This window comes from Ostrea edulis, chromosome 2, assembly GCF_947568905.1.
Source record: "Ostrea edulis chromosome 2, xbOstEdul1.1, whole genome shotgun sequence".
Taxonomy (NCBI): domain Eukaryota; kingdom Metazoa; phylum Mollusca; class Bivalvia; order Ostreida; family Ostreidae; genus Ostrea; species Ostrea edulis.
This window is the reverse complement of record NC_079165.1, coordinates 8,164,057-8,189,515: the sequence shown is the minus strand read 5'-3', so window position 1 is coordinate 8,189,515 and position 25,459 is coordinate 8,164,057. Positions and strand designations below refer to the sequence as shown.

The 25,459-nt window shown below is 37.1% G+C and overlaps 2 protein-coding genes across 2 annotated transcripts in view; one reads left to right on the top strand and one right to left on the bottom strand.

The window, feature by feature from the left end:
* LOC125679442 (PR domain zinc finger protein 10-like) overlaps positions 1–23,937 on the bottom strand; it is a 43,130-nt gene extending 19,193 nt beyond the window's left edge. The window contains exons 1-16 of the mRNA XM_056157519.1: positions 23,825–23,937; positions 21,035–21,280; positions 19,856–20,072; positions 19,081–19,245; positions 18,289–18,450; positions 16,707–16,788; positions 15,057–15,248; positions 14,455–14,663; positions 13,833–13,929; positions 13,410–13,562; positions 12,781–12,896; positions 11,257–11,436; positions 10,832–10,904; positions 10,325–10,584; positions 9,814–9,869; positions 6,476–8,421 (exon numbers count right to left, since the gene is read on the bottom strand). Coding sequence (XP_056013494.1) covers positions 6,476–8,421; positions 9,814–9,869; positions 10,325–10,584; positions 10,832–10,904; positions 11,257–11,436; positions 12,781–12,896; positions 13,410–13,562; positions 13,833–13,929; positions 14,455–14,663; positions 15,057–15,248; positions 16,707–16,788; positions 18,289–18,450; positions 19,081–19,245; positions 19,856–20,072; positions 21,035–21,201 — 4,075 coding nt within the window. The 5' untranslated portion in view covers positions 21,202–21,280; positions 23,825–23,937. The remainder of the gene's footprint in view (positions 1–6,475; positions 8,422–9,813; positions 9,870–10,324; positions 10,585–10,831; positions 10,905–11,256; positions 11,437–12,780; positions 12,897–13,409; positions 13,563–13,832; positions 13,930–14,454; positions 14,664–15,056; positions 15,249–16,706; positions 16,789–18,288; positions 18,451–19,080; positions 19,246–19,855; positions 20,073–21,034; positions 21,281–23,824) is intronic.
* LOC125679443 (transmembrane protein 218-like) lies at positions 1,029–2,354 on the top strand. Its single transcript, XM_048918670.2, has 3 exons — positions 1,029–1,366; positions 1,559–1,661; positions 1,828–2,354. The coding sequence occupies exons 1-3, from the start codon at positions 1,260–1,262 to the stop codon at positions 1,963–1,965; spliced, it is 348 nt and encodes a 115-aa protein (XP_048774627.1). The 5' UTR covers positions 1,029–1,259; the 3' UTR covers positions 1,966–2,354.
* Positions 23,938–25,459: the final 1,522 nt, after the last annotated feature.

Below are 25,459 nucleotides of genomic sequence, written 5' to 3'. Positions count from 1 at the left end.
ATGGTCAGACAGATTTGCAGGGTAAAGCCAGAAGACATGGCTAGTGTCAGATCAAGCGAGCTACTGGCACGACTTGGGATCAATGACCTTGACGTTATCCTGAGGGAGAAGAGGCTACGATGGTTTGGGCACGTTGTCAGGGGTGAAATGTCTTTAATATGAAAAAAGAGGGAGGACGACAACCAGGGAGACCAAAGATGACCTGGAAAGCACAGTTAGAAAAAGACCAGCGTGAGTGGGGACTTCGTGATGTCAACCCATTGGACAAAGATGCCTGGAAGTCAAATGTTAGGTCTGCCATGCGTGCAGCAAACCAGTTACCTGGAAGGGAGCCCACTGCTGTGGAAGATGCAGCTAATCCTGCACGTTAATCAAAATGCCGATGATGATGATATATATATATGTCTTCCTCAAACATTCTGAATGAAAGTGAAATTCTGCCTGATTACAGGATTCCTAATTTATGTCCAATAAATTGGCATCATATCAGTGGACCAAATTTCTAATGAAAATAAATAAAATATGTTAACGAGTAAGAAATTTTATCAATGAAGTCAAACAATTTCACTCGCTTGACTAAGCCACGATCTATGCGTTTATCATATCGCATAGATCTAGCTCATCATACATGGCTTGGTCAATCGAGTGAATTTCATTTACTTTATTGTTAAAATTTCTAACTCCTTTTGTATGTTAAGACTTACAGGACCGAAAATAAAGCTACATTCGAATAACGCACTTTATATAAAAAATTCGATTTTTTTATAAAAATACAAAGGGATATAACTCATGCAGTACAGAACGTAAGAACACAAGCACTTGTATCAAAAGTTTACAATTTAAGCGCCTGTGTAAAAGGGGAAAGTGGTCTACGGAAGAAACCATGGCTTTCCTAAGATAAAGATCAAGATTTTAGAAGGAAAAAAAAAACCTTGGGGAACTGTACTCAAAGGACTGCGTCCAAAAAATGATGATACAGTAACTTGGCGATATGATGACATTTCCTCTCTATTTTTGTTCTTCAGCGTTGGCGCGCTTTCATGTCACGTGATTCGGAGGCATATCGCACCCGACTGTGCAAAACATACATATTGAATGTATTCTAATACATGAAAATTAAGTTTGATTGATGAATTCAAAGATCTATAAAACTAGCAATTTTGAAAAAAATAATAATGTAATATACAAACTAAAAGGAAAAGGAAAATTTCCTTCTAATTACCTCGGGTTTGTCATTCGTTGTTGATATTTGTTTAGACATGGCGCTTGTTCTGGGTGTTGGAGCTGGATTCTTCACGTTAGCTCTATTGTGGTCCTTTAGTTTGCTGATCTGTATTTTGTTCGCAAAAGCACAAGGTGGACTTCAGTAAGTCGAAGAAGAAAAAACTCAGTTGCACCTCACAGTATACTTATATTTTGATATAAACCAGAAACCTGCTCAGACATGATTTCGGTTGAGTTGTATGGGAAGCTGTCAATTTTTTTTTTTTTAAACACTCCTTTAATGTATGTGGCAGGTGATTTGGCAACTAAGTCATGAATTTGTGTTAAATTTCAGATATGCTGGACTCGGTGCCATCCTGTTATCGGGGTTAGTGACGGTTATCTTGGTGGTTTTACCGAGGGAGCCAAAAGTATCCACAGAAGAACAAATAGCTGTCGTAAGTTACACGCATTATGCCTGTTATAGTGGTAGAGGTATAGTTGCTTCCCAAATTGATCGTTACAAATACTGAGTATTCCGGAACTCAAAACAAATGAACTGTGTGTTAAACTATGACAATGGTTTATGTATATAATAACAGAAATAATTTTCTTTTTTTCCAGGTATATGACTATACAATAATATATAGATATCTGTTAATGTCTGGGTGTCTCCTGTTTTTGTTAATTGGACTGGGAGCCTACTTTGGTACACACATTATGGAACCAGTGTATGCAAAGTCATTACGCAGGCTGCGATGAAGCCAAAAAAACAGTTTGCATTATGTTGGATTTTAGAGTGACATTTGTTGAAAGCAACTAAAATTTTCTAGTGGAGTAGTGCTGGAATAAGCAAACATGCCGCTGTGCAGAAGCTACCTGATACTATTGATGTTGGCAAATTGTGGACACTTATAACACCAACAGGGGCCGAGTCTGGTCAGCCTATTTACGTAGAAGCTGTCTATTCATCTGCCATAAATTAGAATGCAGAACATTCTTGTATTAACATGATTAAGTCAATGACTGTGATTAAAAGTGTACAGTCAAGTGAGGAATATGTATTAAATGGTGAGAGAAGTTAAATTCTCATTTGTACCATGTGCACATTATTTTTTGAGAATTAATAAATATAACTTTGAAAGATGAAATATTTTCCACTGTTTACCAGCTTCTGATGAAAGTTCCTTTAAAGTATACAAATCTGCACCTGTTCCTCTTTAGTGTTGACTCCAGCCTGGGCTGTATTCATTTGGTTGGGTGAAGAGCTACAAGAGTTATCCTAATTTGCTTGTTTGTAGTGCAGAGGTCTCCAGTAGATCTCTATCGTCTCAAATAGCAAGTAGAGACTGGAGGTGAGAAACAAGTAGACCCCAGCTGGCAGCTGATCTGATCCTTAATATTTTCTCCTTTCCGTTAGAAGTTGCATAGTATTAATTTCCCCTTAGATTTTGAAGTACAACTCCAGAGGCATTGATTAGGTATAACAGAGTTGAAGGGCATCTTGTGTTTCTGAAAGGTACACAGGGACTATAATGCAGTTCCACTGTACTAAAATGTGACATCTTTTGGATTTACATGTACCTACTTCAAAATCGATCACCCAATTCAAGATATGAAAATTAATCAATTGCAATCACCATGAAATTTTGTATGTAAAAATATACATATGTCAGAGGTATTTAATAAAATTGTTAAAGTAACTTGATCTGAAGGGTTGGCTTGTGTTTTATGAAAATAGAGTTCATCTCCAACTCATCATATATTTATTTAGGGTAACAAAAGAAAACGCCTATAGTGGAGAACAATTTTGCAGAAAAAGTTGTATTTCTTTAGTTATTTTCTGTCGTACATGGAAGATTTTTTTTTAAATTTCATTTAGAGCTTACAATTTATTGTCTACAATGATGAAATTATAAACTTTGAGGCAGGCCTGTCCCCAAGATTATTTTTGATATTATGATAGGTTACAATAAGAACTATTTACACTACTATTTTATTATAGGGGCACCCCTGCCTTTGGTTTGAAAGTCATGAAAAATCAACAAAATATTACAGAAACTATTTTTGTAAACCTGGTTCATATTTACATGGGTGCTTAGAATAGCTCAGTCATCTGCATTGCTGGCAGTATATGCTGTGATTATTTTTTGCCATGGTTCAAGTGCACCTCACACTCCTTTTATTTTGAATTTTCAACACTTTTTTTTCATATCTTATATAATTGTGTATATTCTCCTTCAATAATCTAGTTTAAATGCATATCCATTCTGTATATATGAGCCAGATTGTCTATATAAATTCAGTCAAGTGGAGCTATCCTCGTCATGGTCGATTTTATTCCACTTAAAGGCACTGAAAAACAATCAATTACATTTACTCTGCCTTAGCTAGGTGACAGTCTAGAATGATTATCATTTACTCTGCCTTAGCTAGGTGACCGTCTAGAATGATTATCATTTACTCTGCCTTAGCTAGGTGACCGTCTAGAATGATTATCATTTACTCTGCCTTAGCTAGGTGACAGTCTAGAATGATTATCATTTACTCTGCCTTAGCTAGGTGACAGTCTAGAATGATTATCATTTACTCTGCCTTAGCTAGGTGACAGTCTAGAATGATTATCATTTACTCTGCCTTAGCTAGGTGACAGTCTAGAATGATTATCGGTGAGCTTTTTGTAAAGACTAAATCCAGGTCCAAGACCAGTAATAGGTTTTTTCTTTTGTTACCCAATTCAAACCCAAGTAATAATGCCTGTGCACAGAACAAAAATCAACTCGTGCATCTGTACAAGTATAGCTCCAAATGGATGGGAAAGTGGCTTGAATACTTATTAGGCAGCTAGTGCATGCCCAACAATACCAGGCAATTACTAGAGATAAAAACAAAACAAATGTCTCCCCAGTTCCCCAAATTGGAAGTGCTCCAAATGAAACATCCTCGCCTTAATGTGCTGCATGGTATGGAGGAGAAAGCATGAGCAGGAACATAGACATTATGTACTCCGATAAGCCATGTAGGAGAAGTGTTCACAAACTATTTTCCACCCTCCACCCCTCATATCCACTATAACTTTATAAGGATAACAATTGGATCCTCCTGTCCCTACAATATGCAAAATGAAAATGGCATTGAAGTATTGTACAAACTTTCAAGTTTTAAATGGATAAGCCATATATATGAGAAGTGTTCACAAGATATTTTACATCATCCACCCCTCTTAGATCCACTATAACTTTTCAGAAAATAATTGGATCCTCCTGTCCCGACAATATGCACATCTGCAAATGGCAATGAAGCATTAATTGAAAAAGTTTCAAATCTATCAGATAAGTCACTTAGAAGTGTTCACAAGCTATATTACATCCTCCACCCCTCTTGGATCTACTATAACTTTTAGGTAAATAATTGGATCATCCCGTCCCACCAATATAGTACAAATGTTGTATATTATGGTCTTGTTACATGTAAAATGTCATATCCTTTTTCAAAATATTATTTTCTCACCCTGGATCAAGGATTTAAACAAAATCATACCTAAACTACATCATGAAAGATTGAGCAAATGAGGCCATCCCCTTGTACAATTAATGTTGGCATTTCAGAAATCCACTATGAACTTGACACGCTATATAACCTCAGAAAATGAGCAGGAAAGAAGAGCGACATTGAAATCTGATTCAAAATAAACTCTTACACCAAGAAATTTCAAAATTTTGACATCAACTTCAACCTCTAACATTAAACCTTGATAATCATCAAGAACCCAAATGTGATGCAGGAAGGTAATATTTCATCTCAAACTACGAGTTACCCATCCAATACATGAATGTATGTGATACATTGAGGTATATATATCTATCCAAAACTACGGGTTACCCATCTAACACATGAATGTGATACAGTGAGGTATACATGTATATATCTATCTAAAACTACCCATCCAACACATGTATGTGATACAGTGAGGTATATATATCTATATAAAACTAGGGTTACCCATCCAACACATGAATGTGATACAGTGAGGTATATATATCTATCTAAAACTACAAGTTACTCATCCAACATATGTATGTGATACAGTGAGGTATATATATCTATCTAAAACTACAAGTTACTCATCCAACACATGAATGTGATACAGTTAGGCATATCTATCTAAAACTACAAGTTACTCACCCAACACATGAATGTGATAGTGAGGTATATATCTATCTAAAACTACGGGTTACCCATCCAACACATGAATGTGATACAGTGAGGTATACATGTATATATCTATCTAAAACTACAAGTTACTCACCCAACACATGAATGTGATAGTGAGGTATATATCTATCTAAAACTACGGGTTACCCATCCAACACATGAATGTACAAACATGAACACAATGAGAAGATCTACTCCACCATGGATTCCTATACCCAAGTAAAAATAATTCATGTTATTTCACAAGAAGCCTCTCACCAAATCAATATTTCTTGCGGTTTTTAAAAAAAAAAAATCATTTATCACTTTTTTATCGGTAATAAAGATTAAGTCCTTTGGAGTGTAACATTTACAATTTTCTCAAGTACCTTAACAATAGAAGGAATCTGCAGTATTCCTACCACAACTCTGACTTGAGAAGATAATCAGTGGCAGGTTATACATGTAGAAGAGACATCTTTCATAATCACACTAAATATTTTCCATTTCTCAGTCATCTCTCTTTGTAAGGAGAGGAATTGAACTGCCATTTTGCTTTGTATCAAGTTTGGATGAAATTGGCCTAGTTGAAAAGCAATCTTAAAGAACAACTATACAGACAGATAACATTCTCTCGTTTTAATCAGCAAAGCTCACTTCAGTTTTTGACTCTGACAAGATATGTATATGTAGAGAAACAATGCACTCCATATGTTGTTTAGTATTATGCAATTCTTCTTACATTAGTAATAAAATATACCATTACATTTATAAATAATTTACACCATGCAGGCAACAGACATATCAACAAACTTTATCAGAAATGCTTAATTCAGCCCTAGGCTCGGGTGATTACCCAGTACAATGATTTGACTGCCCTATAGATACTAGTAAGTGATTAATAATATATAAATAACATGGATATGACAAAAAGACCACAGGTCTGCTAGGTATAAAGTCTTATACAACAAATAAATAGAGAAAAGTTTCTATCTGTATCTCTGATAGGTAGGCCAGGTTTGTGTACTGATAATTGCTCCTGGGGGCAGGGTCACTGGGATGGTCTGCATAGCCACACCCGATTGAGAGGACACAATGATATTCTGGGACTCCTGGTTTGATTGGCTTCTCCCCGGGGATTGTGTAGGGGAAGTAATCACCTGTAAATTGGTGTCCACCATCTGATCTCCTGTCGATGAAGCTGCAATAGCTGTAAGCTGTATGGGGGGTCCTGACATCTGATTGGAGGGAAGGAAATGGGCTCCTGACAATGTGGAACCCAGATGACTGAACTCAATAGTGGAGTGAGAAGTTGGGAGATTTTGAACTTGTACCATTGCTGCCCCAGGTGCTCCACCTGTTCTTGTTGTTACAGTTGCTAATTCTCCCAAGCTGGTGCGATACTCCTGGACTGGTTGTAGGGAGTGTGTTAGCTCACTCATGGCTTGCGTCAGAAGATCTGCTTGGGGAATCCCCTCTTGTCCAGTAGGTTGTTGTATGCAGGCAACAACACCGGACTCGGGATCCACAAAGCGAACCAAATGTTGCACAGGTTGCTGTGGTTGCTCTCTGGTCTGATGAGGCTCCTGAGGGGGCTGAACGTCCTTGACATCAGCTTTTGAATTCTTTGGAGTAAAGTTCTGTTCGGTTACCAGGCTAGGGTGTTTTTTGCGCTGATGTTGGGTGAGCTTGGCTTTACTTGCATACTGCTTGTGACAGAATTCACATGAATGTGGCATGGTGGTGATGCTGCCGACCGTCTGAGAGTATGTGGGGTTTGGAAACCCTGGTATATCCAGGACCTTTTTCCTGGCGCTTATGGGCAGAACAGATCCCGGGTGATTCTTCAAGATGTGGGCTTTCCTCTTAGAGCTGGACTTGTAAACCTTTTCACAGTACTGGCAGTAGTAGTCCTTCTGTGTTTTTAGTATTGGCAGGTTCAGTTCGGGTACAGACTCCATGTTTATGTCTGGATGTCTCTTTGCGAGATGGTTGACAAGCATTCCCCTTCTCTTGAATCCTAGCATACATAAATGACACTTGTAAATAAATCTGTGAAAATCTGTGGGTGATACTTTTGGGATAAACTTTTTCGAGGAGATGTTTTGCTGATTGACGGGTTTTGTCTCTTTATCACCAGCATGCATTCGTCGGATGTGTTCCTTTAGCTTGTCTTTCCTTTTGAACTGCCTTCCACAAGTCTCGCACATAAACTCGCGGTGACTAGAATGTCTGAGCATGTGAAGTTTGAGCTTGTCAGGACGAGGAAACACCTTCTTACATTCTGGACACGGATATTCCTTGTTAGAGTGAAAACTTCTCAAATGCTTTCTGAGAGACAAAAAATCCTCAAATTGTCTCTCACAATCTGGACACTTATAGTAGCCATTTACACAGTGTTTTACCACATGTGATTTCATCGCATTGGTGTGATCGAAGCCCTCATTGCATACCGGGCATGTGTAGTATTTCTTGTCGCTGTGGATTTTCATATGGCAGGATAAGGCAGAGTTGTTCATAAAGCGTTTGTAGCAAACATCACACTGCAGTGGCTTAGTCGAGTCATCCCCATGACAAAGAATATGTCTCTGAAGTCGCTCATGTGTATAAAATGCTTTACAGCACTTGTCGCACTTGAATGGCCTCTCCCGAAGAAATTTGAATTTTGATGTCCCATGCTCTGCAGCGTGTTGTATCAACATCTTCTGGTCATTAAATTGCATCTGACAGACCGGACAAGCCAGGATCCTCTTATCCACCTGAACGTAATTTGCGCCAGATTCGTACATCACCGTTTCATTGCTGGTGATGGCGTATTGCTGAACCCGCTCCAGATCTACATCTTCTGCTGCGTGAACCAGGCTGTGGAGATTTAACACATTGGAGTTTTCAAATGACAGATGGCAGTGGTGACACTCCCACTCGTTTCCTCCCCCGCTGCTTTTTCCTTTCCTCCGATACAAATTCATGAGATTTTTCCTGATGTTTTCTGGGTTTTGTCGCTGTTTGTATTTCTTTAAAGTCCTGAAATATTGAATTTTAAAATGCATGTACTGTTATCATAAATCAAACATACAAGATGCTTACACTACAAAGAACTAAACTGTTGTTGTATCTTTTTATAGTACCAATTTTTGTTGATTTTATGGTTGTGCCAAAAACATGAAATGAAGTTGATCAACAAAGTACAATTTTTGCTCATAAATAAAGAACATAAAAACTGGTTTAATTTCCACAAAAATTATGTAAAAACAAAACCGATCTTTCCGATAAATCCACAAAATTTGATTTTCACAAAAGCAAATAAAAACACATTACCCAATAAATTTTCAATGCAATTATACAGTAAAATATCTGTATCTCGAATATGGTTTATCTCGAATACCCCGCTTGAGTCGAAGTCGACCGCCGGTCCCGACCGTTTTCCCTATATAAATGATTAAAAAAACTTCTGATATTTTGAACACGGTAATCTCGAATACTCCGCTTATGTCGAAGTATTTTCAAGGTCCCATACCCTAAATTCACCTAGTTTATCTCGAAGTGCAGTCAATTTTCCACTCTGCTTACCATACCTGGCATCGTTAAGTCACACATTCCTACCAGCGGCTACATCAATTATAATTAATGACCGCTAATCCACGCTCGCCTTTTTCGAGTAGACCCAGGTCGCAATAAATGGTTCAACAACTTGGGTAATTAGTGAAGCCTTTCAACATTACGGCTAAAGTTCACCGCCAATTATGAACTAACACACCCGATTCCAGGGATGGTGTTTTGAATGACACACGCTCTATCATTAACATGTGGGTAGATAAATGCACAAAATCTCGAAGTACGCTTGAAGGTAATGCTCTTAATAACGATAATGCATTTAATAATACACGCTTCATCATTCAAACTAGTACAGAGAAAACACGAAAATTTATTTAATAAACTTTTAAATTTTGGTTTTTTTTTTAAATCCGTCTTTTTTGTCTCTTACGTGATAGCTTCTTTCATCACAACGCAATAACCACATCCCAGTCGAGCCTGGACATCAGTAAACTTAAAGTAAGCATACAGGCACAATCATCTTAATTTTGAAACACATTGCGAATTCAATTGGATGTTTATATATATTAAAAAAACGAAATGTTTGTCTTTAAAATTGCACAATATTCATTTATCAACTTGTATTAAACTATAAGAAACGGCAACAGGGTTTTTTATTATAATGCAAATCCCATACTATGCATCAAATATCCTCCTTCAAAAAAAAATATCCAAGATCGATATCTCGAACCCCCGGATATCTCGAAGTTTTTTCGAGGTCCCTCGGACTTCGAGATAGAGATATTTTACTGTATCTGAAAATGCACAGTACAAAAAGTATATCCAAGTTACACAATTTGAGGAAGTGCTGTGTGTACATACTTGTTTAAGTAAAAACTGGTTGATTTTTTCTTCCACATGTAAGTTTCACCAATGTCCTGAAATAAACCATTAAAGTTAATCTCAGAGTATCTATATAGAGAATGTTAATAATAAAACACTAAAGTTAATCTCAGAGTATCTATATAGAGAATGTTAATAATAACACACTAAAGTTAATCTCAGAGTATCTATATAGAGAATGTTAATAATAAAACACTAAAGTTAATCTCAGAGTATCTATATAGAGAATGTTAATATATTTGTCTGTTTCCAGAGACAGTTGGTATATCTACAGTTACTCTGTCTTCACATATTATGTTACAGTGTACAGTAGAAATACAGCTAAGCCTTGTTAATCCCAACACTTTGGTGCCAAAATAAAAATTAATCCATATAAATGAAGCACTCAGATAATCCAATCATATCTATCAGAGGAATAAGTAAAAAGACAAAGCATCCAAATTGTTGGTGTCGGGATAAATGAAGCCCAACTGTATTTGTGTTTGAATACCTTAGTCTTTTTAGATGGCCTGATTTTCTTGGATTTGTCGAATGCTGTGGATGTGGCCTCGAGCTGAATGTCACTGGCAGCCTCAGTCTGGTACTGCTGTTGTGCCTGGGGCGGAGTGTAGCCATACAGTTTAGAAGTTTCCTTCATGGCTGATGCTGTGTTGACTTCGTGAATCATAATGTGCTTCTGGAGCGCCATCTGTGTTCTGAAGGATTCTGTGCACTCGTAACAAATAAACTTATTTTCCTGGTCATCCAATCCTACAACAAACAAACATACTGAATATTTAGAAAACTCTTCTAGTGAAGACAAAGGCCACATGCATCTTGATTATTTTTATCAATTCTAAGATTTAGTGTGTTAAAATCTTTTCCTTTATTCGATATAAATCTTAATTACGTGTTTCAATACACGTGTTCAATGGAGGCTTCTTAAACCTTCTCTATATCTGTATTGTATACACCCGGGTGTACACAAATCTTATAAAGAGCTGGTATTTTTCCTTACTTTGAATGTCCTGGTCTGTGATCTCCAACTGTGGAAAACCAAACCTCTCTGCATAATGAGGGGCATACCAAACCTAGGATCCAAAAGACAAAACCCAATCAAGTTACGCAGTGTTCATGTATACATGTATATACCAAACCTAGGATCCAAAAGACAAAACCCAGCCAAGTTATACAATATACATTTACATATACCAAACCTAGGATCCAAAAGACAAAACCCAGCCAAGTTATACAATATACATTTACATATACCAAACCTAGGATCCGAAAGACAAAACCCAATCAGGTTACGCAGTGTTCATGTACACATATTTTCAATCACTTTAAACCAGATGGTGGTATACACTCGTCAAATTTCCAAGTTTTTTTTAAAAACAACTTTACCACCGAAACACAATATATAGAGGTTTATATTTACGGTACCTTGATTTCTGCTCGTGCCTCCACATTTCGTGTCACAGTGAAATAAATATCCAGGCCATATTGATAGGCCACACAATTTTGATCTGCATAGCTCCCAGCAGGTCGAACAAACATCATCCAGTTGCATTTGTTTTCATCAGATGTATCAAAATAGTTGATATCTCCTTCCCCTCGCTCAATCTGTGTGAACACAGTAACTTCTTATTCTTGTTACATTATGAATCTTATCTTATCTCATAATCTGTAAATGTCTTTAAACCAATACTAGCTGTCAGTTTGGTGTCGGAAATTGTGGTTGCAAAATTGTGATTTATAATTTCTATGATAGAAAAAATTAAGGTTTATAAACTTATGTTATTAATATTTGTGTTCAAAAACCTACACAGAATCTCTGAAAGAAGCAAAATTACATTATTGTCTTACAAAATATAATGTTATATATTCAAGAGAACCAAAATCTGTATTTTGATAAAATCTTGAACTTGATTTTAATCTTATTACTGATTATGGTTAAAGTTACATACAAAACTATCATACATGTACAGTAATAGCACATTTTTGCAACAAAATAAAATTTTCAGAATTAGAGCGAATATAGTTTTAACAAATTATGAAAAGGTTTTTAAGAGATTTGCAACATGCACTTGTAGCACATTTATAAATACTTCAGATACTTTCATCATCTTACAATAAATCACTGAGATATGTCTGACAGTCTGTAGTACTGGAATGATTTCTAGTTCTTGGGATTTGTAATACTATATATATATATATATATATATATATATATATACACACACACACACTCACAAGTATTACTACAGTATATGAATCAAAGAGTCAGATCACATGTCATTGACATGACTGGATCATTAGATCAGATGAGACATGAAGCGTCGAGTGCATGGATCATCAGATCAAATGAGATGTGAAGCGTCGAGTGCAGGGATCATCCGATCAAATGAGAGGCGAATCGTCGAGTTTGATCTGATGATCCGCACCTGTCAACGAGATGTGATGCGACTCTTCAGATCATACAATAAATAATAAATCTGTTATATAACCATGTTATACATTATAATATAATGACTATAATCATCAAAATGACAAACATACAGTGAAATTATTTTTTGTGTACCCAGTTTTATCCATTCCGTGGTCGATCACTTTCCTCAAAAACATTGGTTCATTCATTATGACATCATCAGTTTCAATGAGACATGATCTGGATTCAGATCACAACAGTGTGGTGATGCCAAAAGTCGGATCACACTGTCAATTTTACAATTTCTAAACATGGATATTGATATGATAAAGACAGTTTTTTTAAAATAACTAAATGTACCCAGTCACTACAAGAAATTTAAATAATATTTAAATGGAGTTTTTGTTTAAGTCAAATGTTTTGCTAAATTTACAAATCAAACAAACACCCTTGCTTGAATATACTGTAACTGCTAGACAAAAATCCAGTTCACTAGTACCAGTATAGATACATATGAAATGTCATTCACAGAAACTTACAGCCAGTGGGAATTTGCTATTGATCCCACAATCCTTTGTAACAAGCTCCCCAACAAAAGGCCCAAACTGGACATTTTTCTGGATCGTTTTCTTAGCAAATACCCCGACATTTGTTTCTACAAAGACAAATTTGTGTAGGTATCACTGCCCTGTAAGTATCAATACCTGACATAATGAAATTCCACCAAAATCAATAGTGATATTCTAAAATGATGTTACAAAACATATCTCCATGCACTGTTGTGTAATTCACATTTACATGTATACAGGTTAACACACAATGAAAGACACAATTTCTTACCAATTCTTCTATCATTAGTATCAGAAAAGATGTTGTTTTGTTAAATACTACACCTCTGGTAGTGGCCAAGTTCTATTGTAGCAAATTTTGATTTTAAAAGTGAAATTTCCATTCAACAAAAATTACCGTACATTCTTATAAACATGGTTAAAGTTCACCTAAGATACCCTTCTAAGAAGTAAAGTTTCAGACAAACAATGACACAATCTCGGTGGCATAAAAATGGGGAAAAAAATTTAAGGTTTAATACTTTTATAAGCTTGCTTCATAGAGAATTCAAATTTTCACTACAATTAAATTTCCTTTTTCAAAATATGTTGCATCATACCAGCAGGATGAAGGCTGGGATCTCCAATTCTGAAAATCTGCAGTAGCGGGGGAAGACTAGACCAAGCACGCGACAGGACGACCTTGTCTGGTACCAAGGTCAGCTTGTGTGTAGGGCACTCAGTGGCATAGGTTGTCGCACAATCATCACACCCTAACAATACATGAATATCATATAAATCATGTATTGGTTCTAAAAATTAATTACATGTATATTACAGGAATCATGTGATTGGAGTCAAGATACTTTAAACATACCATCAGCTTTGTCAAGGACCACTCATAAAAAAAGTTCTATTTCACATATCTAGTGTAATTAAATTGCCCCAAACACATGAATTTCCAAGTTTACAGTATCTAAATAGTTTTCAAAGTATTTTGATTAAATATGATCAATACTAAATACATGTATAAATGTCCTTACATATTTCATTGTAGTTATACATCCCGGACTTGTATCTCGGTTTTCTCCAGGTCTGTGGTTCGTTCTCCATCTCAGCAATACGAGACGACTTCCTAATCTACAGTAAAACACAAAGCCCTTAGCTGCTTTTCATTCACACAAAAGGAGAACATAATTATCAGCTGCCTTCCACTCTCACTTAGCTGCCTCCCACTCACACTTAGCTGCCTCCCACTCACACTTAGCTGCCTCAAACTCACACTTTGCTGCCTCCCACTCACACTTAGCTGCCTCCCACTCACACTTAGCTGCCTCCCACTCACACTTAGCTGCCTCAAACTCACACTTTGCTGCCTCCCACTCACACTTAGCTGCCTCCCACTCACACTTAGCTGCCTCCCACTCACACTTAGCTGCCTCCCACTCACACTTAGCTGCCTCCCACTCACACTTAGCTGCCTCCCACTCACACTTAGCTGCCTTCCACTCACACAGAAGGAGAACTGAATTATGACTTTCATAAAACCTTGAGCCCATACTGCAGCCTCACAACTGCTCCCGGGGGCTACACATTCAAATCTTGACTTATTCTACAAGAAGATGCTCGCTTTCAACCTGACAAATCTGGATAAAAGAGACATACTGGTAAAGGCACACTTGACAAGGAATCTGGGTCATTCCTGATGTTTGACAAGGAATCTGGGTCATTCCTGATGTTTGACATGGAATCTGGGTCATTCCTGATGTTTGACATGGAATCTGGGTCATTTCTATTGTTCTTCACACTCGTCAAATGATGCATTTGAATCCCATCAAGACTCGCTCTCAAGTTTGCATGGTGGTTCAATTGATCTGAAAAATGGCAAAATTAATGAGTAGTTTCTGGGGTCTGCAGAAGTAAGTACCTTTTCTTCTATATACAGCATACATCTGAAAGCAAAACAATATATGTTTGTGATATACCAGTGCCCCTGTATGGTCAAATTTCAAGGTCATGGTATAGAAAATTGTGGTATGAAAAGAAAGGTTTTGTCACAAGGAGAATACACACGTGAAATATGAAAGCCATACCACCATCCATTCAAAAGTCACAAACCTAAAACTAAATGCCCCCAAATCTCCAATTATGGGGCCATTAAAAACAATTTATGTCTTCACAGATCGCTTCCATTATACAATATACATGTACATGTACATGACAGACATGAGAACATGTGCATTACATCCTTGTATGAAGATTCTCACCCAAATCTGCGGTCATCACTGAATTCCCCACTTCGGCCTCCATGCTCTCCCCAGCCGTAGAGAAGCTGATGCCTGCTGACTGTGTGGTGTCTATCATGGCCTCTTGGTTGTGGGTGTGGTGGAGAGAAACAGACTCTTTGACCATCGTAGAATGAAGTCCAGTTTGATCATCCTCCAAAATGTAGCTATGAACTGCAACAGTCCATGGAGAAAAAGTTGAATTATGAAGTACATGTACATACATATGCTGAACATACAGAAACAATAATTTTCTTTTGTCAAAAATCCAATTCCCTATCAATTTAAATCTGTGATATTTGTAGAAAAATGAAAATGTCTCATATTACAGAATTTTAATTCCTACATTAAAACACTGATAACATATTTTCATAGGGTGAAAATTTTCATGGTTTGCAGACAAATCACAATTTGAATTTTGATTTTGTGGCAGAGGAATTACATGTAACTGTTCTTTTTCATGTTTGTTCCTGGAGGATCTATCCATGCTATCAGAACAATGAAAATAGCATTCCCCCAAAGCGGTGACCTCTCTGTGCTATAAAAACAATGACAATAGACAATAGCCCCCCCCCCACCCCCACCCCCCTCTAAATAGTGATTTTAGTGATCTGACTGTGCTGTTTGAACAATGACAATAGACCCCACCCCCACCTACCCTGTAATTAGCGATTTTACAGTTAGCTTGTTGATATATTCATCACTGCATTCTTATTTCCTTACCCTGAGAGGCTGTTGGATGTTCCTATTTCCTTACTCTGAGAGGCTGTTGGATGTTCCTATATCCTTACCCTGAGGGGCTGTGGATATCCTAATTTCCTTACCCTGAGGGGCTGTTGGATGTTCCTATTTCCTTACTCTGAGAGGCTGTAGATATCCCTATTTCCTTACCCTGAGAGGCTGTAGATATCCCTATTTCCTTACCCTGAGAGGCTGTTGGATATCCCCATTTCCTTACCCTGAGAGGCTGTTGGATACCCCCATTTCCTTACCCTGAGAGGCTGTTGGATATCCCCATTTCCTTACCCTGAGAGGCTGTTGGATATCCCCATTTCCTTACCCTGAGAGGCTGTTGGATATCCCCATTTCCTTACCCTGAGAGGCTGTTGGATATCCCCATTTCCTTACCCTGAGAGGCTGTTGGATATCACTATTTCCTTACCCTGAGAGGCTGTTGATATCCCTATTTCCTTACCCTGAAAGGCTGTAGATATCCCTATTTCCTTACCCTGAGAGGCTGTTGGATATCACTATTTCCTTACCCTGAGAGGCTGTTGGATATCACTATTTCCTTACCCTGAGAGGTTGTTGGATATCACTATTTCCTTACCCTGAGAGGCTGTTGGATATCCCTATTTCCTTACCCTGAGAGGATGTTGGATGTTCCTATTTCCTTACCCTGAGGGGCTGTAGATATCCCTATTTCCTTACCCTGAGGGGCTGTAGATATCCTAATTTCCTTACCCTGAGAGGCTGTTGGATGTTCCTATTTCCTTACCCTGAGGGGCTGTTGGATAACCCTATTTCCTTACCCTGAGAGGATGTTGGATGTTCCTATGTCCTTACCCTGAGGGGTTGTAGATATCCCTATTTCCTTACCCTGAGGGGCTGTGGATATCCTAATTTCCTTACCCTGAGAGGTTGTTGGATAAGTCTCCAGTTCTCTGTCATCCCTTGTTGTGTCTGCATCCCCACTTATAATATCCCTAGCGATCTACAAGGTCAATTACATGCTCAATGAATTCAGTTCTCCTCTCATATCTAAATACTGGTAAGTAATACACAATAAACATGCTGAATTCCTACACCTCCCCCCCCCCCCCCCCCTCTCAGAGTAAATATACCAATATACATAGAAGTAACTAGGTGACAGGGGGGGAAATTAAACTGAATTAACTCCCATTTGATATAATCATCAGTCACAAGGACTTTAAGCAGTAAAAAAGCTATAGAGTTTGTGTGCGTTCATTTTGACAATGAGGTCAAACAGATTAAAATCAAATCATCACTCCGATTGTTTCACACATGTCGTACATAATATAAATCTAACAAAGAGCTGTTTCTTGTCAGATCACACGTGGATATAAAGCACACATAATCAATACTCATTTCATATTTTTCATCTGTATTGTATCATTTACCTGTATTTTTGTTAGCTGCTTCTGGATGAATTTCACACAGTTCAGGGATTTGGATAAAATGGTCCAAAATTTCTAATAAAGATCATGTTTTCATGTATGTTGCAGGATAACCTCCGAGGTTGAGAAATCTTTGGAGATATAAAAACCGAGGCTTTTATATTTCAAACATTTCGATACCAAGGAGGTTATCCTGCATCATCCACGAAAACAAGAACTTTATTTCTATTCTACAACAGCTAAGATATATACAACCAATCGTTCACCTGTACAGCTACGACAAAATCGAGTGAGTTGGCAAATATGGCTAGAATTGAAAATAATATTTGTGCATGTACATGCAGAAGATATATAACCCCGCTAAAGTATTGTCTCCTGGGCCATAAAACTAAAACAAGGTCACTCTTTATCAAAGTCTCACTTTTATAGATTAAGTCTCACTTTTATATATCTAAGTCTCACTATAATAGATCTAAGTCTCACTATAATAGATCTAAGTCTCACTTTTATATATATAAGTCTCAGTGTTATAAACTGGTTCCCTGTTGATCTCGCTTCTCTACGGGTACAACAGGTAAGCGCCAACCTTTGACCGCCAGTATTCGGGCTGTATCGTCATTTCACGCGTGTAACGAGAGTTCCTTTCAAAACAACAATGACGCTAACTTTAACGTCACTGTCGACTACACTATGTTACGAATACAGTGAAGTAGGCCTATGAAGCGCGAAACTTCGTAACGTAGCGCAGCAGACTTTGACGTCATAACTAGACTAAAAGACTCTACCATTTGGAATCTCTCTAGTGAGACATAAAAATCAACTGACCAATGAAATCGGCTCATTTGGGCTAACCAAAGTACCGCTGATACCCGTATTATAGATCTAAGTCTCACTATTGTAGATCTAAGTCTCACTATTATAGATCTAAGTCTCACTATTGTATATTTAAGTCTCACTTTTATAGATCTACATGTAAGTCTCACTTTTACAGAAAGAAAACATAGTGAAAATGTGAGACGAGAATCAAATGTAAACTCGACTAATATTATGGCCCCAGAGCATGGTGACTAACATACCTCCTTCTTCTTGGGAAGAAATCTGCTACTAGTCACTGATCCCCTCGCAACAGTATAAGTCAATCTCTGATCCTCATTTGACATTGCCTCGTTTCCATTCCTCAGGGTTTTTGGCATTGTTACTTCATTATAAGAGGATCCATAGTTCTGGATGCTCGACACCTTTTTAGGAAATTTGTACAAAAAATAAGAAAATAATCAAATGATGCCCTATACTCCATTGGCATAATGGGCAGTAAGTATTTTTAAAAGACATAAATTTCATTTTTTTAAGATACATGAAGGTATGAATTGCAATGCTTCACACCAGCATACTTCATGAAGCATGTTAGTGCTTCATAAAACCACGCCAGCGGCAAGTGCTGCAGTTCATACTGTCATGCAGTTTTTAAAAAACAAAAAATTAATTTTTTTATATTTACATTCTACTTTCATTTTTTGTTGGAATTCCCACCCATTAAAATAGATGTACTATATCTATCGAGATTCATACGCGCATTGTTCACACCTGCAGCACATTTCTGAGGAAATGACTGTCATTACAACTTATCACCAAATAAATCACACAAGAAAGTACTCCCAGCAACTGAGCTTCTTAATTTGCTGTTTAAATTGATAATGATTCTTTTTAAAGCAAATTGAGCTGTTCTTTGTCAATTTAACTTCTGACACAGCTATATTTAGGAAACCTGTCCACCTGTTCAAAATTGAACATGTCACTATAATAAAAATAAAATAAATATAATAAAGTACGTTGTACATAAACTTAGCAACCCTTGGATGCGCACTTACCGGTACGGGTGTCAGAATGGCATGTGTGGGCTGTTGGTTGACCGCCTCCTGGTGAGACATACTGGACACGGTAGAAGGACCAGCAGAACAGTCGACAGGGGAGACCACTCTCTGTACAGTGACCAATCTGTCTGGATCCATGACAACATGATGCATCTGATAGCCCTGTTCAATAGTGTGAAACGTACAATAATTCTACAATTCTGCATTAAATCTATAGTACTCAACATAAGGTTGAAATTCTACAGTCAATATAGCCAAATTCTGCATCCAAAAAGAGCAAAAGAAAAGCTATTTTATCAAAAGTGCTTTTCAAAGGACAAAAACTTTTCTGTTAAACAAATTATTCATTTTTAGTAGGTGTAAAAAGATTGCATTAATTAGCAGTATAATTGCTATACTGTAATGACTGATTGATTGATTGATGTTTCCGCCACACTCAACAATTTTTCAGTTATTTGGTGGCGCCGAGGTGAGAGGTCGTGTGATTTTGAGCGTGATGCTTTAACCACTTTGCCACAGAGGCCCCTTATACTGTAATGAAGTCAGCAGCTTCATTACAGTATAGCAATTACACTGCTAACTTCATTATTGCTATACTGTAATGAAGTTAGCAGTATTATTGCTATACTGTAATGAAGTTAGCAGTATTATTGCTATACTGTAATGAAGTTAGCAGTATTATTGCTATACTGTAATGAAGTTAGCAGTATAATTGCTATACTATAATGAAGTTGGTAGTATGATTGCTACAGATAGGTCTGATCTGTTATACCATTTGGTTAAGTGTACTACTGTCCACTGAGCTGATGAGCTGGGGGCCCTCTTGTGGCTGGAGGTTAGAGTAAGATATGGCTTCATTGTCCGTGGCGATTTCCCTGTAGGAGCTCGGGGATAACCTTCCGTACGACGCACCAGTAGTGGAGGGCTGGTAAAACGGCTGGGGGGAGGAAATGTGATAGGGGGGCTGATCGTATGCCCCTTGTTGGCTTCTGGAAAATAAATATATCTTGTCATTTCACTCAAGTCATTTCATAAACATCCACCATCTGCATACCGAGCTAAATCATATTTAACCCTTTCTGAATTTAATATCGATATTGAATCAAACTAACACAAAATTATAACACTGCGTTTTATGACTCTGTATTTGTGCAATATCCTCATTTCTATAGAGTTTGCATTTCTGTGGAACAAAATTTCCATTAAGCACCTTCAAACAACTTTGATAAAATGTAAAATACCATTCATAATTCACAGCTAGTAAACAAAGCAACAGCAAAGAAATGTACAACACTTCCTTATATATTCCTAGTACGTTACGTGGCTATGAGAGATAAACACGAATGAAGAAGACTGGTAACACGGTCAAAATATTTCTACAAAGTGTTTAAAGGTTTATATATATATATATATATATATATATATATATATATATATATATATATATATCATTACTACAGTAACTTGATCTGTAGAGTTGATCAAATGAGACATGAAGCGTCAAGTTTGATCTGATGATCCATGCCTGTCAACGAGATGTGATCAAACTCTTCAGATCAAGTTACTGTAGTAATAATAAATTTATTATATACTCCCTGTGTAATTTTTAAATCCATATTCATAAGATAATAAATGTAATCCAAATTATCAAAAACACAGACATACAGTGAAATTATATTGTGTATGCTGTTTTGTTTGTGATGCGGTCGATATTTTCTATAAAAAACCTTTAAGTTGTTGCATTGTGATGTCATCAGTTTCGGAGGATACTGATACAGAATCAGAAAACCACAGTGTGGTGATCCAGAATATCAGAACACGCTCTGCAACAATATCAAAAACCGAAACATTAATGGGTATATATGATAAAAACAATTGCGAAGAAAACTGGGTTTGGTTTCCTACAGTGTATATATCACTAAATCCACAGACCCAGACAATAACAATGTACCTGTCCTGACTTCTGAAGTGACTGTTATATGGTGGGTGGTTGTACAAGCTTACGGATGTCGATGATGTGAAATTGGAGTGACTTGACGTGTACGTCACGTTCACTGGGTAGGCTTCATTTGTGGAGTCGGGTGCGATCCATTTATCTTCACTGTTGTCTTCCTCCATGATTGATCAACACTGTACAACTACGTGAACCTTACTTATAAATGTATGACAAGCATACTCTCAGGAGGTTCGATATTTTCTGCAAATAGAAAAAAACATCTAATAATAGTTCAGATCTGCTTTCCAAATATATCTATTAGACAATGAGTGGACATACAATTTCTGAGAGGGGGCAGGGAGATATTAATTTTAAACACAATTGAACTTCAGTATGTTGAACATTGATATCTTGAATACCATGGACAATTGAAGGGAGCTGGAAATCCCAACTAAGTTTTCTTAAAGTACTTCAATATCTGGAACCCTCAGATAACTCGAAGTTTTTTCTCGGCTCAATCGAGTTTGCAATAACAAAGTTTGACTGTAATTAATTCTTCTATGTCCTCTTATTCCCACAACCTCTACTATCTTTACCACTTCCCATTTAGTTATCTCCCCTTCCCACCTAAAAGCTGTTATGGGTGAAAAAGGAAATTAAAATCATCATCAAAATTTTTTACATCATTATAATCCTCGAAAATGATTCTCAATCTGAAGAAAGCCTTTTTGCACGAGTATGAAAAAATTCCAACTTCTACATGAATTTAATAGAACTGTTATAGTTTATCAATGTTAACCACATTCAAATTAACTGAGACTTTACAAAATAGCTAAAAATATCGAACTTTTTCCCGAGGAGACCTTAATAACCTTGGTAAAATGACATTGCCTCACTGGTTTCCACACTTTCTGGTCACACTAAGGACTGGGAAATTACTTTTATCCAGCAGTCTATCGTCGCTAGCCACAGTTACTGAGTCCGGTAGTACCTAACCTGCCTTAAATAGGCGTGGCGTGCAACGATGCACGCAGTCCTACATCATTGCAACTCAGTAGATCGACGTTCGAATGACGGATTCCCGTGGGGATCCAGGTTAGAATAGGTCCTTAGTACCCATTGCTTGTCGTAAGAGGCGACTAAATGGGGCGGTCTTTCGGATGAGACATTAAACAATATGCAATCAACTTTTATCCAGTGGACAAAATTTTATGAACTTGTTCAAGTTATAACACACTAGCTGTCAGCATGGCCATTTATAAACAACCTATACTTGTATAACAAGGATATGAAAATGGGATTGTAGGGCAGCTGCCTACTGTAATTCATAAACAGATAGACATTGTGATTTCTACATACAGTCAAACCTTGTTATATCGAACTTGTTGGGACCAAGAAAAAAACAGACTTTACAAAGGTAGCTAAAAAATATCTAACTTAGATACAAAGATTAACTAAGATATCATAGGATTCGAGATATCAAGAAAATACATAGAGAATCACGTGGTTGGGACTTTCGAATCACTTTGACATCTCCATGGTATTCGAGATAATCAGTGTTCAACTGTAATCCCAATTAAACTTTGAGAGGTGGTACGTGTTATAAAACATTAAGGCACAATATAACAGGTTTAAATTTCCTCCACTTTGTCGTTTTTTGTTGCCTTGGAAATACATGTATGAGACTTCAGTTTGGCTTTCATTACTATTAGTATGTAGTTTTATGTCTCATTCAACAATTTTCATTCATATAGATGTGTCACCAGCTGTAGGTGAGGTCCCTGATTTTTTATACGCTGCAGAGCGTGGTGCCCAAGTGTTCTTGATCACGTCCATGTCTCTACACAGGAGTTTTACATTGAAAAGGACCATGATGACTTTCATTTCTATTGCTGTGCACTTGGTAAAGTAAAGTTCAATACTAATTCAGTGATATCATCAGCTGTATGAATGATACATCACCGGTTCATTTCAAAAGGCGATATAGTTACAGCCTGGCATCATTGATTCAGAACCTGAAAATATGTGTAGCAGTCAGCCGGGATCGATCGCCGGTGGCCAGATAGCTTAAGTTGGTATCGCACCTGACTGGAGATTCAGGGGACCAGCCCGGTTCAAATCCCGGTCTGGTCCATTTGCATTTAATTCTCCTATCTGTAGCTATCACTCATAAAAATGGCATCTATGGACCAGCTAAGCTATTTTCATATTAGAAATACTACTGAAATTAAGTCAGGAAGTCTAGAAGCCTATGAAGAGTCAATTACTCTACACTGGTGAACCACAAAAATGGTAAACCCATAATGCATCATTTCTTAGGTAGGTTTTTCTGTTTTTTTGCTTTGTTTTTTCTTTGTTGAGGTCTATTTGCTATTTTTCTTTTCGCCTGAGAATCATGAAGGTAAGTGGTGACGTAAATGGACCCTTCTTTTTCATACGTACAAGTGGTAAATCAGAGCTTGGAGACTGAGCTAGAATCTACCGATGTGACCACTTTTAAGTTGCTGTTATTGTAACAACTGATGGGAGCACACAACAGACAACGTCTGCCTTTAAAAGAAATGCGATATTTCTTCTGTCATCTCGCATCAACTCCTTGATCATTTTGTCACCCTCATACACCAGACTTATTTAAGAATAGGCTCATATAGTCCACGAATGGAACCTACCAACATTTGGAGTGTTCCATTGCAAATCAGTTCGGATTGTACCAAGCAGTGGGGGTCACAACTTTTCGCAGTTTACGAATTCTGCTAACAGAGTCATAATTATTCATCTGTTAGTGTAGTGAGGGGCGAGACGTACCTGAAATATTGTATCCGCTCAGCGGCGACAAAATCATTCGACTCACTAACGAAAGATTTAAAGTTCTTTCAACCTTGTCCCCCTTTTCTGTTGACAATCCATCTTGTTCAGAGAATAACAAGGTACGACTGCGCGCGCATTCATTCCTGAGTGCGTCATTCACTCTGTGGCATAATGTAAATTAAAGTTGAGCTACTAGTCACCTTGTTATTGTTGGTAATGTTTAATCACTTTCGCGACAGTGAGTATAAATGATTTCGATGATAAAAATATCATCTTTCCGTTACATACATATATGTACATATCCTGGAATATATTTCAATTTCGGGCTTTACGAGAACGTGTAAAACTAATTTAATATAAGTTTTAGAATACGCCGAAAGAAAGGACAAGTGCTATGCCTAAGATGCGAAATTTTTATACTTGTAAATCAAATGGCCCATTTTGGGTTTAAAAGAAGTCACATTTAAAAGATAGACCGGGGCATGTATTTGACACTGTGTTTCAGTTTATGTTAAAGTAACTAAGACCTATATGTTTTGGTTTTCTTTCCTTATTTATATGCCCTGTTTGAGCGAATTCTAATCTAGATACAGGTTAGGCGAGTAGATCTAACATCTAATTTTCATTAGATTGGTTGCTACCTATATGCAAGTATGCAACTGCGTACACATTATTTGCGAGAAAGAGATAAAGTGATCTGAAGTACTTTTAAATAAAAAATCGATCATTCCATTCATTACTAATCTGAACACCCAGAACAGTCCTTTTTAAATGACTCATTTTTAGGAGTTATAAGATTGCAAGCTCGCGCTGTTCGTTATCTTCAGGAGTTATGAGATTGATCGCTGTTCGCTATCTTTACCGTTCAGCTCACCTGAGCTAAAAGCTCAAGTGGTCACCAGTCGTCCGTCTGTCTGTAAACTTTTCACGTTTTCATCTTCTTCTTGGGCCAATTTCAATCAAACTTGGTACACATCTTCCATGGGTGAAAGGGATTCAAGATTGTTCAAATGAAGGGCCGTGTCCTCTCCAAAGGGGAGATAATCACGAAAATACTAAGATAGAGTTGGGTGATGTAAAAAAAAAAATAAAAAAAAATCTGCAGAACCACTGGGCCAGAAAAGTTGACATTTACACGAAAGCTTCCCGACATAGTGCAGATTAAGTTTGTTCAAATCATGGCTCCCAAGGGTAGCATAAGGCCACAATAGGGATCAACGTTTTACATTCGAGTATATTGGAAAAATCTTTAACAAGAGGCCCACAGGCCTTATCGGTCACCTGAGTACTATAGTTACTATTACTAGTTAAAATATATAGTCCCAAGGGCTATGCAATCTAGAATAAAATTCCTGTTCAGCAACAGTATAAAACAAGATGTGTTCTTAAAACTTCAATGCCTTCAAAAGTGCATATATACACTGATGAAAGGCTTTACATAAATAATATATGTATTAACATGACTAATTTGGACCCATCCTAAAGTCAAAACCTTGGAGTTGCGAAATTCACCTTTTTATTTATTTATTTTGTGCACATCCTTTTCTTCTATTCCAAAATATGCATTTAGATTTTATACGGTATCAGCAAACTTAAAGAAATATTTCAAATCATTATAAAAATTTTGATACC